At 33.0% G+C, this 16,530-nt stretch overlaps 1 protein-coding gene across 1 annotated transcript in view; it reads right to left on the reverse strand.

Annotated features, from left to right (window-relative positions):
* Positions 1–15,737, reverse strand: part of LOC106471025 (oocyte zinc finger protein XlCOF6-like) — a 53,207-nt gene extending 37,470 nt beyond the window's left edge. Inside the window, exons 1-3 of the mRNA XM_022399647.1 lie at positions 15,552–15,737; positions 8,389–8,501; positions 6,565–6,745 (exon numbers count right to left, since the gene is read on the reverse strand). Coding sequence (XP_022255355.1) covers positions 6,565–6,745; positions 8,389–8,501; positions 15,552–15,696 — 439 coding nt within the window. The 5' untranslated portion in view covers positions 15,697–15,737. The remainder of the gene's footprint in view (positions 1–6,564; positions 6,746–8,388; positions 8,502–15,551) is intronic.
* Positions 15,738–16,530: the final 793 nt, after the last annotated feature.

The raw sequence follows: 16,530 nt of genomic DNA on the forward strand, positions 1-16,530 counted from the left end.
TATGCCAGTTTTTATTCCCGGGCCAATGGTCGGATACTTTTCTCACAGGCCTCGTATGTGGATTTTTTTTCACTCTGAGATGGTCGTCCTAGACACACCAAAATCTTTTTTTTTAATTTACTTGAGTCTGTGTGTGGGCATACAGAATGGCTTTATAGTATTTATTTTCAAAAACACATAAACCCACCTTGTCTCCTGCAGCCTTTACTATAGACCCTAGTGATTGTAATTTTTTAAAATCAAGATAACAAAATAGATAAAATTTGACTAAATTTCTAGTCTTTATTAGATAAATTTCCTAGAATGCTTCTTAAATAGGTAACTTAAAATAATAAATAATTTACAAGTAAATTAAAAACTTGTAGAGAACCAAACTTGATGAAAAACAGGCTTAGTTGTTGCAACCAATGCATTGGCACATTTCAGGCTCCTTTTTTTTTTGTAAATTAAGAAATCACATTATGATTGAAATTACCATATTCACAAACAAATCTTTTTTTAAAAAGATGACAAGTATTTGAAACAAAGCATGAAGTTCCGGACAATCCAAAAACTTTTTTATTTTTTTCAACTTTTCTATACTGGCTTAAACTGCCATTATGGTTTCTATTTCAACATGGAACTGTCTCACAGCAATGTGTTGATGTTACCTTTTTGCAACATTTAAAACTGGTACATTCACCATTGCTTTTTCCAGCTCACATCAAACTTCCACCACAGCCACAAGAGTCATATTCCTGTTTAAAAATGATGCTGAATCTAGTTCCAGTTTCAGTACAAGTGAGTATAAACTTGTTGCAAGATGAAGTATGATTTATATGAAAATAGACTACTGCTTCACATACTGTTGGTCCACTGGATCAGTTTTTGGTTCCATACAGAGAAGCTCATTTGCATCTTGTTATGAATAAAATACAATTCCTCATGCAGCTGATACAGAAGTTGGAACTGTGAGGTCTGTTTCAAACCATCTGTTCAGTTGCAGTTGTCAACATCTGATTCACTCTAGGAGCTTGTAATGTATGGATGCAGTCCATGTGTCACAAATGATGACCAGCTTTGTCTATGTGTCCAAACTGATGCTTTGGGTGATGTCTGGCCTCCATTTGCCCATTAGCTCTCCATGAGTTAAATAACAAGATATCTTCTCTGAAGTCTAATATTTGTTCATGAGCAACATGAAGTATTTTGAACTTTGTGATGAGCATGAATGGTAACTGAGATAAGATTGTATAGGATGCCTATAACTTACAGGATGAATAACCAATAATTTGACTCTTGAATTAAAATTGATCATCAGAAGCCCAATTTTCATAACAATGAACTTAAAGAGGAGATTGTGATTGATACAATTTTATAACTGTAGTTTTGTCATGCCAAAACTTTAATAAGATTATAAATTTCAATTATCCTTTATTCTTTTTGAGCAATGTATTTAAATACCTGAAAAAAATTACATATAAATATAACTATTACAATGCACAGCAAGACAAGGTAACATGAAAAACATCATTGATTGCTCTGAAATTTAATAATCCATCAGGTATTACGCAAGTGTGAATGGCTGTTTGTGTTATAGAGATTGAAATTGGAAATATATCTTCAGTTTTCTAAAAAAAAACAGTAGGAAGAGTTCACTTAATATGAAAATGTAATATAACAATAAAAGTAAATGTACTACTGATCTTATTTCTGTACTTGTTGCAGTTTTTTGGTGTTGTACAAGTCATCTGTGTAATTTGAAATCACTAGGTTCTTTCCTATTGTATTAAAACATAACATAGATTTTATGTACAGCAACAGCTGCTTTTATGTCCCATAATTCTAAAACACGTTTGTTTGTACTATACTTATAAATTTAGCTACACATGCTGCAAGATTCTATCACGGGGCAAAGTTTCAGCAATGTTGTAAACAAAATGATTTTGAACACATAAACAGTTCTAAATGGAAACCAATGAAATGTGCATAAAAATGCCATGAAACCATAATGGTGAAAAAGTGTGTTATCAAACTTGATACAGAACTTGAATAACAAATGTTAGTGGATGTAAACAAGTAACATATTCTGGATGTACCTTTAATTGACAACTTTTTTGTAATATATACATATAAACTAAAACTTGTAGTCTAAGTATTTTATGTGAAGCAATAACTCAGACTTAAAATATAAAAACACAACATTTTAACTGAGAAATATAATATATGCACAATATTGCATTAAACATATGCTAATAGTCTAAGCACAAAAAAGTATTTGTATGGGGATTTGAAAAATAAAGTTTCTCAGTCTCTATAATTTTTCCTGTGATCTCAAGCCAGTCTTGTATGTTACACAAAGCTTAATTTGTTTTAGATATTAACCATAAACACGATTGTTACATTGTATTGGATGAGACTATTACAAGAATTTCTGTACACATTCTTTATACAGTAGTTTACCACATTACTAAGTTGGAACAATCAGGATTTTGTTGACAATTGTGATTGGTGTAAATGTATGCACTGGTTTATGCTCATTATTGAATTCCAGCAAACAGAGATGAATATTTATACATCAATAAGGATTGAAGAAGTCAGAAAATTTTTGTTAGTCATACAGACTATCAATCTGAAACGATTACACAACTAGTCAACAGTTCATTAGTAAATTAACAGCAAAGCTCTACAGAACTTACGACTACCATTTTCAAACTGACCACAGCATGGATGGAACTATTTGGGAGTCATCTACTAAATAAATAAACTTACTGATATATAAACTAGATCAATTTTTTCAAAAGTAACAAATGACTGATCATAGGGAGAAATTGTCCCTTCCCAATTTTTGCATTCCCCTTCTATTGCAACTGCTGCCATACTTTTGGTGTTGGTATTAGCCCTTTAGCAAACTGTTAAAACTTAAAATCCTGTGAACAAAAATATGAACATATCACACAACTAATTTTATTTAGATTTTTTTACTGAATTTTAAGTAGTCTGGAAACCTTTTCACATATAAAGGAAAATTATTAGAGAAGTGAAAATTGGAGCTACAACCACTGGCTTGTGTATGTTATTGAATCAATTCTAGAATTAATCTACATCTAATTCACGTCATTAGAAACTCCTCACAGTGCTTATTCTATTTATTTTTATCTAAACACAGGTAGTTTCAACCAAAGTCATTAAACATATGGTAAAAGTCTAAGCACAAAAAGTATGTATACAGTAAAGGAAATAAATATGGAAACACTGGTGAAACATACTGTATTACAGGAGAAAGATCTGTTTCATATAAACACAGAAACTTAATTAGGTCTACAACACGCTGAACCATAGTTAGAGCATATAAATACACAGCAGAATACATTAGTAGTTGGTAAGACTTTTACTTCCTTTAGAGCAGGACATCTGGTCAACATTCTGTCACAGAATACGTTGATGAAAGTACATATTTCCTTCAAATGTACTGTAGCATGTCAATATTTCTAAAGCTCACTTGGTTGCCTGTTGATCTCCTCTACCTATTTAGTTCTAAATTTCCTCAATGATGTTTAGATCTGAACTCTGGTCAGGTCAAAGCAGGAGTTCCAAAATGTAAACAAATTGCATACAATTGTAACTAGTATGATTCATAGTAAAGTAAGGCTAAATGAAAAACAGTAACACTATCCTTTCCTGCTATATTTGTACCATATTGGTTATATCTTTAAGATCCTTTCCTGCTACATTTGTACCATATTGGTTAGATCTTTAAGATCCTTTCCTGCTATATTTGTACCATATTGGTTATATCTTTAAGATCCTTTCCTGCTACATTTGTACCATATTGGTTAGATCTTTTAGATCCTTTCCTGCTATATTCGTACCATATTGGTTATATCTTTAAGATCCTTTCCTGCTACATTTGTACCATATTGGTTAGATCTTTAAGATCCTTTCCTGCTACATTTGTACCATATTGGTTAGATCTTTAAGATCCTTTCCTGCTATATTTGTACCATATCGGTTGTGTCTTTAAGATCCTTTCCTGCTATATTTGTACCATATTGGTTAGATCTTTAAGATCCTTTCCTGCTATATTTGTACCATATTGGTTAGATCTTTAAGATCCTTTCCTGCTATATTTGTACCATATCGGTTGTATCTTTAAGATCCTTTCCTGCTATATTTGTACCATATTGGTTAGATCTTTAAGATCCTTTCCTGCTATATTTGTACCATATTGGTTAGATCTTTAAGATCCTTTCCTGCTATATTTGTACCATACTGGTTATATCTTTAAGATCCTTTCCTGCTATATTTGTACCATATTGGTCAGACCCTTAAGATCCTTTCCTGCTACATTTGTACCATATTGGTTAGATCTTTAAGATCCTTTCCTGCTACATTTGTACCATATTGGTTAGATCTTTAAGATCCTTTCCTGCTACATTTGTACCATATCAATTATATCTTTAAGATTATTTTTAAAAAAATATCCTGCTGAAGCACAAACCACTGGCTAATTAGGTGTGTTTCTAACTGAATGCTATAGTGTATTAGAATCTTGCTCTTTGTTTTGTTTGTCATAAAGATTTACTATGTTTCCAACACCGTTTGAGGAGGTGCTACCCCCATGTTGCATTGATTCTCTTCCATGTTTCTTTGAAACTGTTTTATTTCATTTTTGGAATACACTGCTATTGATTACTGATGAACAACTCAAATTTGAGCTTATTGGCACACATTTCCACAATCGATTTCATTTTTTTTGTTGGCTACCTCTACACACCAAAGATTTTCATGTAGTTAAATATTCAAAAAGACTGACTTGAGTCAGTTTGTTTCTAACTATTCTTGGGTAGTTGTACTTGAACCCAGATTACTGACCTGATCTCTACTAGAACCTTTTAATACAAGTTTGAGTATTCTTACACGACGGGGTTGTTATTAATAGTGCCAAATTCTCAAATATGCAAAACATCTTGAATACAGTACTCACTGAAACATGTAGTTTGGCTTAAGTCTATCATGTGAAATAACTCTCACCATACAAAATGGTAGTTGTTACATGCTCATCATGAAATATTTCCTTCCTGAATGCCAAAGCTTCTTTAACACACATACTGGGGAAGTGCTTGATGTGAGGAAAACAAATAAGATCAAAAAAGTCAAATTAAAGACAAAAATAAGAAACCCTATAACCTGAACACTTTTGAAAGATACTTTTTTTCATCAAAGCATTCGGATTACAAGGTTTCTTACTTTTGTCCATACTGGGAAAATGGTATTGATGGTTGTGTCTATATAGTCAGTAAGCTGATGTGTCATTCTCTGATTGGTTATACATCAACCAGTCACAGAGTGACATAACAACATAGTTGTTCTACTACATTGTTCATGGGGTGGTTGGCATATGCTTTATACTGATTTTTGTGTATAGTTTTAATTTTTATTTCCACTACTGTATTTTTTAATACTTCACATTTTTGAAAGTTTTATCTCTATTGTAAACCACTTAACATTAATAAGAAATTGTCCCATTGTTCTTCAACTAATGCTGTGGCCCTTCCATTCTCTTATCTATGGTCTTTACTTCAACTCTACAATTTTCAATATTGTGGCCCTTCCCATTCTTTCTTTCTTCTTTGATTTTTACTTCAAATGTACAATTTTCAGTGATATGGACCTTCCAAAGTCCCTTCCAAAACTTTATTCAAATGTATAGTTCTAACTGTTGTGGAGCTTTCATTCTCTCTTCTATGGTCTATACTTCAATCACATAATTTTCACTGCTGTGGTTTGTTTCAAATTTTTTGTGCAAAGCTACATAAAGGGCTACCTGTGCATAATTTTGAAGCAAGACTAAAGGGAAGGCAGCGCCTACAGCCAACACTTGAACTAATGTTATCGCAACAAATAATGGGATCCGACAATCACTCTTATAGTGCATTCTTGGCCATAAAGAGAAAAGTGTGCTTCTGAAGCAACAGGACACAAACCCTGAATCCTTAGGTTCACAGTCTGAGCCACTTAACACAAGAACACTCACTTCTGAAGACCTTTTATTCTTCTCTTAATTGTTGTTGCTTCAACAGTCCAATTTAAGTGGTGTGGACCTTCCAGAGTTCTTTGTAGTGTCTTTAATTCAACTGTATAATTTCAATTGCTATATACTTCCCACCTTTTTCTCTCTCTAGTCTTTACTTTAACAGTAAAATTTTCACTGCTGTAGAACTTTCATAACTGTTTAAATTTCACTGATGTGATTCTTTCAAATATATCTTGTATGTTTTTTATAATCCTAACAATTGCTAACTCAAGATACATTTTGATGAAAAATTTACATTAATGATAATCACTACTGTACAGGATATTTCCATTACATAGAACTTAAAATAATGAGGGTACCTTCCACCAGTACTGTCTCAATGATAATTCTATATGCAAAAGAATATTTAAATAAGGTACACTTTCCCTCAATATGTAGTTTGAGGATCCTGCTATAGTAGTTAATACTGTATCATGCAGTTGAATTTCTGTAAACAGTAGGAGATCACTAAAATGAAAAACACTTCATGAGAAGATAACTGTACTTACCAGATGTACCTTCTAACCCAGAATCAAGTTGGAACCCTTCTTGAAATTCATTTTCTTTTTTCACATTCATAACGTCATCATTTACACAAGCCATGTCATCATCACTTTCAGTGAACTTAGAAATAACATCAACTGGTTGTAAGTCATCAGGCTGCTCGGTTCTCACATGGACAAACATATTCTGAAATAAAAAGATCACATTCAGATAATCAGTAAAAAAACAAAAAATTATGTCAACACAAAAGTAAACAAACAAATCTTATCACATTACTAAATGTAAAACCATAACTGGAATTTCTGGTGTAGATTAATATCCGTAAAGTTTCCTCAGATAGACGGGTTTTAGCTAAGCATAAAACTACCTATGATGAAAAACACATGTAGTTTTGAAAGGGTTCTGTATTTACATAATGCATCTGGCAATGTTGTCAATTGGTAAAGTAACTACTAATACTATTAATAACACTTCAGTCTCAAAATAAGATGAAAATTTAGAATACAAATACAAATTTAAATATAAACTTGACATAAAATATTTTCACTTACTTTGGAGATTTTCATTCACCTACACATTAATGAACACACAATAATGTAAACATTTAAAAACTTAAAATATTTTTAAATGGAAATAAATTTGAAAGATTTCTTACAAAAGCTACATTATCTGAAATTTTCAAACAGACAAGACTTGAATAGACAAAAATAAGAAATTAAAATAAATTTTCAATATAAAACATACTTAAAAAGAAACAATTGAAAATTACAATAGCAATTAAATTTTGCAAATCATTACAGTGTAGGTAAATATGTGCATGTCATCAAAAATCTACATTTCAGCTTTTTTCAGACTATATATATCCCAGCTATTTTTCTAGAGGCTTCATGTTGAGCTTGTTCTTGTTTTTCTCAAGTTATCATAGGCTTATGGAGATATTTTTTCCCCCCTTTTGAAGAAAACAAGACTGACATAAACCAGATTTACAGTTTTGTTTAAAGAAAGAAAAGCAACTTTCTTCTAATTTTTATAATAATTAGCTCTCTCAACAACATTTTCAATTAAAAGTGGCAAGGGAAGAATGAGAATGTTTTTCCTGGACTGAGAATCTCAGAAGCTCCAACTGAGTTTGACAAATGCAGTTCCTGAGACAAAATTATGAAACTGATTACCAGCTGTGATTTACATAAATGATCACAATAATAAAAAGCTGGTAATAAAAAGTTAATACATTACATTGTTTGAGCTTTCAAATACCATTTTCAAAACCACATGGAAGAAAATATACTAATACTCTTTTCATTAATTTTAATAGCATGTCTTTACAAAAATAAATTTTAAGAGTATATTAGGTAAAGAATGCTGCCTAGAAACCCTACATAATAAGTATTTCCCACAACTGCCATGAAATTACATTCATTTTCAAACTGAAACTGAAATAGCTAAAAATATATTTTCAGGTTTACTGTTTATTACACTGACTTTCTTCAAGCTGTGATAACAAACATTTTCAGCCCTCAATGGATACCATGCAAAGAAGTCCAGAAAAATTCAGTTAAAAATATTACAGTGCCTTAAGATAAAACACAGTAAATTCATCTTAGACAATCATTGTTCATGAAATTTTCATGATATAAATACCACCTAGACCACTACTATGTCTGTCATATCCCAGCTGGCCTGACGAGTCCTGGTACTAGGCAAATGGCCTTGTCAGCAATGGATATAGCAGATGTAGTTGTGGATATATAATATAATCACTTTTACTTTCACTCAAAAGTTCACAGAAGTAACATCAGAATTAGAAAACATTCTTTTCTATAAATTACCTCAGTCATTCCTGTTACTTCATCATGGTTTTCATTTTGCTCCTCTTTTGCTACTTTAAAATCAAATACTGAATGTGGAGATCCTTCCCCAAGAGAAGCAGCCTCTCCTGATGCTAGAAGTAAAAAAAAAATTTTTCTCTGTAAGAAGCTTGAATATGACCATCAAAATTATAAAACAAAATGTTGCTATGAGCCGTTTTAAGTTGAAATCTGCTGATTAGCAAGTTGACAGATTACCACATCACTATGGCCTATCATCAATTAATCAATGTTTTTTACTAATTAATTCAACAATGTCAGCGTTAGGTAAGTCAGTGCCCTATGCAGCTGAGATATTCATGCCTACCTCACACTTACAAAAAGAAAATTGGATAATTGTGTACCTACTTCATATAACTTACTTGTTTTTTAAACACTTTGGTATGAACTAGTATTCAGATGGTGAGTTGAATGCAGAAGTAAAACTGTATATGGTGCAATTTTCATGTCTTTATATTCCAATTTATTTCTTATATATCACAAGGTATTAAATACATAATATGAAACAAACACAGAGCATACACTCTAAACTGTTCAACATCCAAAATTTCTCTCCAATCACAACTTCAAAACCCTTAGAAATAACATAAAATTCAAAATTATCTTTTAAATCTAATTTTTTCTTTCAGTTTTGACAAAATATAAATGTTTTTCTCTTCTCTCTCTCTCTACTCAACCTTTTCATTGAAAAGATGCACATTTTAGCAGTCTTAGCTTTGTGTGCTATGTTCTAACTATGCCTGGTATTATTACATTCCTTTTATGAAATCTTTATCTTAAACATACACATACGTTTCAAAATAGTGAAGACATGATTTATGAACCAAAATCCACGATCTCAGACAATAAGAGTGAAGTAACAAAGAATAAAGTTGGTTCAGTTCACCATTCAAATGAAAACGAGAAGTTTTAAAATGTACACTATTCAAGCTTAAGCTGAAGTATCAAAAAAAAAAGAACATGCTGCACAATTTAAAAGCAGCACAGGAAATGTTTGTTTGTTTGTAGTTAAGCATAAAGCTATACAATGGGCCAGGTGAATTCAACCCAGAGGGGTGATGGGAAAAGTCACAGGAGAGGTGAGAATTTCACAGAAGAAACAAACTGACTCAGGAACAACAGAAGGGAGCAGTACATGTCATATACCCTCAGAGATGGAGTGCATAATCATGTCAATAGACATGAAATGGCAACAATCATCAGGAGAAAGGGAAGAAAACACCAGGTGAATGAACTGGCAAATTCAACCCAGAAGGGTGACAGGAAAAGTCACAGAAGATTGGTCATAACTGACCAAACCAATTCACATTGGAAGTGGGGAAGACAGGTTGGAAATGAGAAGTCATGTGTCATCGTCCAGTTACAACCAACAACAGATCCACCTGGAACCAATATTTGGGGAACAGTAGGAAGAAGGACCACAATTTTGAGGTTGCATCTCCAATCCAAAACCTGATGGTTGTTGTGAATTTATCATCCAGTCTGCAGTAGGAGGAAGGTACCAGCTAAACAAATGTGAGGACTTATGTGGCTGGACCAACACCAACCCCCAAAACCGACATCCGGAGAGGCAAACTGCATTTTTGTTATTTTTCTATTTATATATATATATATATGGTTGAGTACTACAACCAACACCTGGTGGCAGCTGGAATTGTACATCAGGTCTGTGGTAGGAAGGGCATCACGCCATTGACACCCACAGAATGCCACCATCCTACTTTCAAACTGAGTGGTATTGTGCACACTCAGGAGGACAGGCCTTCATGGTACAACACCCCAGCAGCTAGAAACTGGTAAGTGGCAAGGACTCCCATACTCCAACAGAAGGAGGAAGAAAATAATGTGTTAGAGAGTCCATAGGATCACAGCACCTGAGACAATGCAGTGGGTGACCTCAAAACCCTAAATTGAAAAGCAGAGCAATCACGTTAGCGGAGTGCATCATCCAACACCTGGCGGTGTCTGGAATTGTACGAATCATCAGAGATAAGCAAGCACTCCCCATCTGCTTTACTCATATTAGTCCATTAGTGTATGGTCCAGAACAAACATATTTATGAAGCAAAAGTCTAAGTATACATGGTTAGGCAACACTCACCAAAGAGTGGGATCCAAATATGCAATTAAGGAACCTGCAACGAAAATGAACAGAGTACTTAAAACCCCAGATAAACTGTTACAGCATTGATGATGTCTCCCAAAGGAAGATGGAAATGTGAAGCCAGGGACATGATAAGGTAACAGATCTGATGTGAAGAAAACACCAGGCAAATGAACTGGCGATTTCAACCCAAAAGGGTGATGGGAAAAGTCACAGGAGAGGTGAGGATTTCACAAAAGAAACAAACTGACTCGGGAACAACAAAAGAGAGCAGTACATGTGATATACCCTCAGAGAGCCCTGACCTGACAAACGAGGTGTGTGGACAAGAACATTCTAGAAGGGAAGGGATGTAACACAGGAAACAGGAGATAAGTACAGAACATAACATACTTGAATAACAAATCTACCAAAGGCATATTCGGAGAGGGGAGGAGCTGTCCATATCAAAACTAACAGATCACTGAAAACCTTGTTAGGACAATCATGATTGTAGCACTGGATAGATTATTTAAACCATGAGTGAACATGTATAATCAGTGGGATTGCCAATTGAGAAGTGATTAACACGTGCATGATTAGAGAGGGTGCTAGTTACAATAGGGGTAATGTCACACTCCTATTGGTGGAGGGTTGCTGCATGATTATTTGCACCTTAATATGCAGTAATAAGTGGGAGTAACAAGGCTAGTGGTGAGCAAAGAGTTGTGCCAATAGAGGGCAATACAAGTTGAGAAAGCTTTTGTTAAGTGAAAGTAAGATGTCATATTGGAAATGCTGTTTCTGACATTGTTGCTAAAAATATGCTAGATTTGGCATGCATACACTTGCCACTGTTAACATGTCAATGTGAAAACATTACTATACTTTCATGTACTATGAAAGATCTATATATTATAATGGTGTCAAAGGCTATCAAAAGCATACATTAATGTGTTTCTATAAAAATGTGATAGATTGTGATGAACAAGTCAACTAAGATATAAAAAACTTAAATTTTTTTATCTTTACAGAATCGCAAAATCATATTTAAAATTTTATTTTATTTGAAATAATAAACCTATACCTATTATCATGATAATGGTTCCAATTAACATCTAAATATTTATGATGCTTATATACTGTTTCTATTGTTTCTGTCATGTACGTTTGGTATGCATTGATTATGTTATTAAAATTTCTAAGTCAGTTTTACGTTTTATCAATTTCACTGTAGTAAAGTCTGTTTGTTTATAGTTAAGCATAAAGCTATACAAAGAGTATAGTATTGAAACCCGGTTTCCAGCAGCATAAGTCTGCAGACATACCACTGTGCCACTGGAGGGCATATTGTAAAGCATAAATATATTTATCTACTTGTAATCAGCCTCAGATGTCTAATCATTTCATTATATAACCACCAAAACAAGACATGCATTATATGAGAGGCAGTGTTTGGTACTTTTATTACATATTAGACTAAATTACTCAAAGTTGAAAAAAATAACTACAATTGATAATTTTTTATATATGAAATAGAGCAGGTCATGATGAATACAATTATGATTAAGCTTAATGTGTTGAGTTAAACAAGTGTTGATAAAGTTTCACTTTCAACTACAACAAATGTGGCACTTCTATTGGTGCTCACATGCCTATTGCAAACAATCACCTGTACTACTGAACATATTTCTGTTTCTTGATAACATTAACAATATATATATATAGATGAGCAATCATTAGACTGAAATGCATCAGCAAATCCATTAACTACCTTTTGTCCACAGGCAACAAAACCAAAAGAAACCGACTTCAGCCAATTTGTCTCTAGCTGTTCTTGAACCCAGATTATTGACCAGATCTCTAATAGAACCTCACCTACCTTGTAAGAAGAATACCTAGAGTCACTTGAGATCACTGGTGGAAAGTTTGAACTTTCTTATATGACAAGCTTATTATTAATTGTGCCAATTTGTCAAATATGCAAAACGTCTTATATACAGTACTCTCTGAAACATGTAGCTGGGCTTCAATCTATCATGTGGAATAACTCTCACCATCTAGACACAGGATTTACATCACAAGCCAATATTATTGAGTAAAAACATAAACCTAATATGTGTGCACTTAAAATTGCATGAACTTGTGTATTTGTTCATGTAGAACTAAACAACCTTAAGATTTTCATGGAAAATATAGTTTTGTTATTGATATGATAAACATTTTGTATGGCTACTTAAACACATTTGAATGAAACAGTTGAGATATGATGGACTAAAACTAACTGAATCAGTTGTTTTGTTTTATATAGAAAAACATTCTCTGTATGTAAAGACAAACGTGTAAGCTTGCTCACAGAGCTACCCACAATTACAGATTAGATGCATTAAACCAAGGCATGTCTTACAATGAATGATCACTTTACCAAAACCTTCACCTATTATCAAGGAGAACTACCTTTCACCACAATAATAGCTTGGGTCACTGTGGATAAACTCCTTCTAGACACCTGAACATGTTGGAGATTAGCCCATTCGCCAAACATTATGAATAGAAATTCTCTCATAGTTGTCAGAAATGAAAAATAATATCATATGAAAAATTCACATCTATTCTAACCTTGCTCAATCAGATTGGGGTCCAGCAATTGCACTGGTTCAAAAATATGACTGAAGCAAATGAGAAGCTGTTGGAAACAATGATGGAGAACATTAGAGCTTTGGATTGGTTCAAATGATCTTGAAAAATATTTTTTCATCAGTGTTGACATAAAGCATTATGGAGATAAGCTTTAACAGTGATAACATTCTGATGCAAACAGGATGGTTTTCATTTCTTTAGAAGAATGAAATAACCATTTCCACATCATTAGTACATCTCTCTTACCATTACATCACCTTTAGCATTTTGTTACAAGTAGGGTCAAATGTCTTGTGTAATCTGATTCCATACTTTTATCCTAATATCATTATTAAGATGGTGTAAATGATTCAACAGATCACCTTACAGAGATTTACACTCTAAGCATAACTAGATGCATGTTTTTCTGTTCGAATTTGAGATGAGCAGAATTGCCAGATGATAGATTATAATGTCTTCATGAGGTATTTTTTTCCAAGTTAGGGATGGCTAGCACAGATAGCCCTTGAGCAGCCCTAATGAAATCTCCCAAATAATTCCTCTCATTTGACTTTAAAGATGCATCTCATTGGAGATATGGATACTTGTAATCTTCGTATGGAAGGAAATGCTTTGCAACTAGTATCTAGAATGACCACTTTCTTTGTTTTGAGATTTTTGACTACATTTACAAGTTTGTATCTAGTCTGACTACCATGAGATTGGTATTTCTCAAACTTATTGTGCAAGAAGAAAGGCTTCTCCAAACTTTTAATGAAAGGCAACCTTTTGGCTAATGCATGGTTATCACATTCATTGAAGAATTAAGATAAAAGTAATAGATAGTGAGATCTTCTTGAATAAACTAGCCCAAATATCAAGTAAAATGGTACTGATAAGTGAAAAATCTCACTCTCAAGTATTAATTTAAGTGTGCATTCTACCATGTTTGAACATTCTCACAGTATCAGTGATACAGGGATATATGCTTTGAAACTCTTAATTTAGACAATAATTTCTAATTTTATTTCAGCAGTGGTTCCAGACTTTGCAATCATGGTGAGAACAACTTGTCCACTGGTGAAGATTTACTAAAACAAAAAGTAATAACATATAAGAAGATTAGCATTTATTGTTACCGTTAGATTTTTATGTGGCCCAAGTTGATGTTCATCATTAACTTCTGATCAAAGTTAGCTACCTACATAGCTTAAAACTAAAAATTAGCCCAATACCTTTTAGAGTCGATTCAATATACCATTCTAAGTATAAAGTTGTAAAAAAAATATTAAAATGGATAGGGTACAACTTGATCTTTGAAGGGGTGAACCTTAGTTCAGCCAGTTCGTTATAACATTTTGTGACACAAAACAGGCAGATATCTACTTTATATATAAAGCTTAGTCTGTAAGAAAGTGGACAGTAACATAGATTGTAAAGATTAATTATTTACCAGCAGTATCATTGTTAATGGTCATTTCTGGATTTGCTGTTCAAAGTCAGTTGTCATCAGAAGTTTGTTGAAAGTGCCAAACGACACAGAAAGTTATGTCTACTGGAGCAAAATTAGAAGTGTAAATTACTGGCAACTGAACTAGAAAAATGATAGCTCGAAAGGCTTGTTAAGTGCCACAGACAGTTGTGACTAGGTTGATTTGATCAAAAGTGTTCAAATATCGTTGTATTGATAAAAATTAGCGCAGGAGTTTCCAGTGGGTGATGTTGACGAGCTGCCTTCCCTCTAGTCTATCAACAGATCAAAGGACGAGTGTGTTTAGTGAGAAATTTCGATCTCAACCCACAGATTGAGAGTCAAGGACCCTGACCATCAGGCCAAGTGATAGGGACTCAAGCCAACATTGCTCTGGAAGATGAAAGAAATTTTGGATATGAATCCTCCTACAAGAAATATCATTGAGAGACTGCCAAAGTTGGCTCAGTAGCAGTCACATCTCCTATTGCTGTCTGTGATAGCTAAAGCAGAAGCTGAATGTAGTGTCAGTCTGTACAATCTCATTGTAACTTGCAGATGCTATATTATGTTACCTTTACAAATTTGTGTTGGTCAATAAATAACTTTTTTCAAAAGTTACAGTATGGAAACTATGACAGTTACTTTATGGTTACAAGGCTAATCACACCAAATTGCCCCTTATGGAATAAGTATGGTTATGTACAAATAATATAATGAATACTATATATAGATGTCTCACTAGATTTTGGTTTGAGAAATCACTAGATTAAACAACAACTGACTAAGAACATTCTACTATTACTGTTAGTTATCTGTGGACCAGAAGAGTAAGCAACTTTGTTCTTATAAAATAAATTCCAAATCAATAGTGAACAAAGGAATTTTTGCTTATTAATGCAAAATCTAAATCTAAAGAAAAAAATTAAATTATAAAAAAGTTGTACTTACAGTTACATGAAGTTTTTATGGTTTCATTTCTCAGTAACTTGACATTTGACAAAAAATTCTGTTCCTCATCAGGAAATGGTTCAGCATTTACACTATCTGATTCCTCATCAGAATAGGGTTCAACATTGGTCTCTAATACTTCCATGGTTGAATCAGCATTACAAGCAGCTTAAAATTGCAGTTAAGACTAGAAAAGAAGGAAAATCAAAATTTAAAAATCAGAAAATGTAATCTTTTAATATTTTACCATCAAATCTTTTAAATGGCAAAAACTCAATTTACTTCAAATATGAAAAATGTAGAAAGGGAAGATACTAATAAAACTAGCTAAACTAGATCACTCAAATTATCTAGTTAGTGATTTCAATTATCTTTATTTTTAAGTTTTACTTTTTCACACAGATTAACCTCTGACTCATAACGTTTTGTTTGTTGCTAAGCAAAAAGCTACAAAATGTACTATCTGTGCTGTGCTCAACATAGATACCGAGACCCAGTTTTTAGTGTTGTAAGCCTTCAGACTTACTGCTGAGCCACTGGGGGTCTATTCATAACTACTATGCAATAATGTACGAGAAGTACAACCATTGCACTATAATCTAAATAAAAAAAGCCTAATATGGACTAATCATAAATGTGTGTAGAAGATATTGCTGTCCATAATGGTATTCATTACTAGAAGTACAACCATTGCACTATAATCTAAATAAAAAAAGCCTAATATGGACTAAAACTAAAAAAAGATATAATCATTATTTAATGCTTCAAACTCATGTGTATGTGTGTATACACTTATACACATATACAAGTACTGAAAATAATTAACCCCTAAATAAACATTTCCCTCCTTCAAACAGTGCTTTTATGTTGTGTACATATTTGATACAGATGTGTGAAACTTCCTTATTTCATAAAAAACGTCTCCCTCTTTTGGGAGTCTGGCTTCACTCTTGAACAATTGTTTTGTTTTTTCAAAATA

Source organism: Limulus polyphemus, unplaced genomic scaffold, assembly GCF_000517525.1.
Source record: "Limulus polyphemus unplaced genomic scaffold, Limulus_polyphemus-2.1.2 Scaffold4356, whole genome shotgun sequence".
NCBI lineage: Eukaryota > Metazoa > Arthropoda > Merostomata > Xiphosura > Limulidae > Limulus > Limulus polyphemus.